Source organism: Otolemur garnettii, unplaced genomic scaffold (genome assembly GCF_000181295.1).
Source record: "Otolemur garnettii isolate 467f Iridium unplaced genomic scaffold, OtoGar3 scaffold00002, whole genome shotgun sequence".
NCBI lineage: Eukaryota > Metazoa > Chordata > Mammalia > Primates > Galagidae > Otolemur > Otolemur garnettii.
The window spans coordinates 25,882,065-25,884,325 of NW_003852397.1; the positions used below are offsets into that span (position 1 = coordinate 25,882,065).

The window sequence follows — 2,261 nt, forward strand, 5'->3', positions numbered from 1 at the left end:
AAATGGTGAAATGACAAGAACCTGAAGCTGAATAACCAACACCTGAACATCAGATATGGCTGTTTCCATTTTGAGAGTCTGAAACTTCATAATTCTCTGAAAATACATGAATGTCCCCAAGTGGGAATAGTGTACAGTGAATCCTAATCTTTCATCTTTGTGCAACACATTACGTAGCTCTTCCATTTAGGTAAAATGGTGGAGCCCAGAGTCCTTGGGATGAATCTGTAGGTTCCTGGGGTCGTACGTGCCTGGCAGGAGGGTAGAAAGTAGAGCAGAGGGTCGAGTGTTGAACAGAGTGATGCCCACGTGGACATGCTGGCTGACGGGGACGTAGAACTTCTGAACGATGCTCCTCAGTTATAAAAGGGCTGGATTCCTAGACAAATGCAAGGATGCCATTCACTTGGGAGAACTAAGAATTTATCAAGAGAGATAAGTCTGTAGAAAATGCTCCAAATCTAACTGTAAGAATTAAACAGTGTCTTGTGCTAAGGAACTTCTTGGTGGCTGGGTTGTTTACACTAATTAATTTTTTAGCTAAACTACAATTTGTCATTTTATTACAAGATGTCTTTTGAAAACACATCATCATATTTATAGTAATGCTATGGATATAAATACAACTTGTTCATAAATATGAAGTGTGAGCTATTTTTCATTGTTATGTTTGCCATCTCTCATTTAAACCTACTAGAAATATCAGCCTCATTCACGCAAAGAAAAACCAAGTGGGAGCACTGAGTTAATATGATGTATGTAATGATGCTACAAACCTGATATTTACATAAAATGTTTTTCTCCAAAGTCTGGCGATCGGAAGCATCTCTGGCCATGCCAGGGTCCACCCGGATCTCAGGGTCATTTGGGTGGATGCTCACACTGACATCAACACTCCGCTGACGACCACAAGTGGGAACTTGCATGGACAGCCTGTGTCTTTCCTCCTGAAGGAACTGAAAGGAAAGGTAAAAGGCTGGCTGGTGTTCTATCAGGAAAGAATACTCTTTACTAGAATTTCAGGAGGCAGAAGTTCTGGAAGTCATAACCTCTGTGCCATCATATTCTTGGTGTAATCACGAACCCTTTTCTCTGTTGCTAGCAAGTAAAGGGTTGATCGATAAAAGTGACTATATCCTGATAGACTGCCAACTGGCTTCATGTAGATCTTTCCTTTGGATTCTAAAACTGCTGTTTTTAGTAGGCAGGGCAGAGAGTAATCTTTTATAAACAAGTCAGCAGAGGCTGAGCGGTTAACCAACTTGCCCAAGATCATATGCCGAATCTTACATTCTTATAAAATGTTTCTTTACATTACAGAGCTTTTTTGAAAATGGACTTTAAAAATATGCTTAAAATGGTTTATTATTTAAAATCTAGTGTCTAGCAAAGACACAAGAGAAAGAAGTATCTCCTTGCTCCTTAAAAATTTCTTTACTAAAAGATACAAATTTTCAGTACAAGTTTTTGTTGATACCGTTGTAGTCTGTTGGTCTATATGATGATGCAAGGGTCTCAAAATAAATGCTCAGAAGTAACATTTTATAAACTAACGACCAAGTGATGGGTTTATAAACTTGCAAGATGTTTAGCTAGTACATGGGAACAACTAAGCTAGCACATGGGAACAACTAAGCTCGGCCCTGGGAGAAAGCAGGTATCATCATATCATGGTTTGAAGAACGATCAAGGACCTGGTCAAAAGATTCTCTTGGCTGTTCTAGGTCATCCTCTAGGCCTTATTGAGAAAGGGAGGTAAAGAAGGAAGCCACCAAAGTCTCAGCACACTCATTTCTTCACAGAAAAGTCCTGGGAGAGGGGGGCCCAGCAGAAATAGGGCACAGAGCAGGAAAATGCCAGTGGTTCAGGGTAGGGCTGCCCTTTGGGAAGGACAGTTCAGCAAAGGGGAAGCAGGCAACTCCTTCTTAATTTGTATTATTTTAAATGATTTTCTCTAAATGCATATTCTAAGTAGAAGATATAAGCAATCCAGCTAGTGTCCTTAACTGTTACTTAATTGTTACTTTTTACAAAGCAGGGTAAGAGCTAAATGTAAGATTTGCTAGAGAGACACACACATGCATGTAATCAAATGGAAACATTGTAATTTCAGATCCCTGAACTGCCAGGATTCTCCTGGGTGACTCCCTGCATTTCTGCCAAGGATATTGTGTATATTGGCTTGAGAGACGTGGACCCTGGGGAACAGTAAGTTTATTCTTTGATTTACCTTCATTTTTGTCCTTCTGTGTGCAAAGGGG

The 2,261-nt window shown here is 40.0% G+C and overlaps 1 protein-coding gene across 2 annotated transcripts in view; it reads left to right on the top strand.

The window, feature by feature from the left end:
- The window catches only part of LOC100954542 (arginase-1), an 11,617-nt gene that overhangs the window by 7,536 nt on the left and 1,820 nt on the right, over positions 1 to 2,261 (top strand). For both annotated transcript variants that reach the window (XM_012806000.2, XM_012806005.2), the window contains exons 5-6: positions 809 to 968; positions 2,114 to 2,208. In XM_012806000.2, coding sequence (XP_012661454.1) covers positions 809 to 968; positions 2,114 to 2,208 — 255 coding nt within the window. The remainder of the gene's footprint in view (positions 1 to 808; positions 969 to 2,113; positions 2,209 to 2,261) is intronic.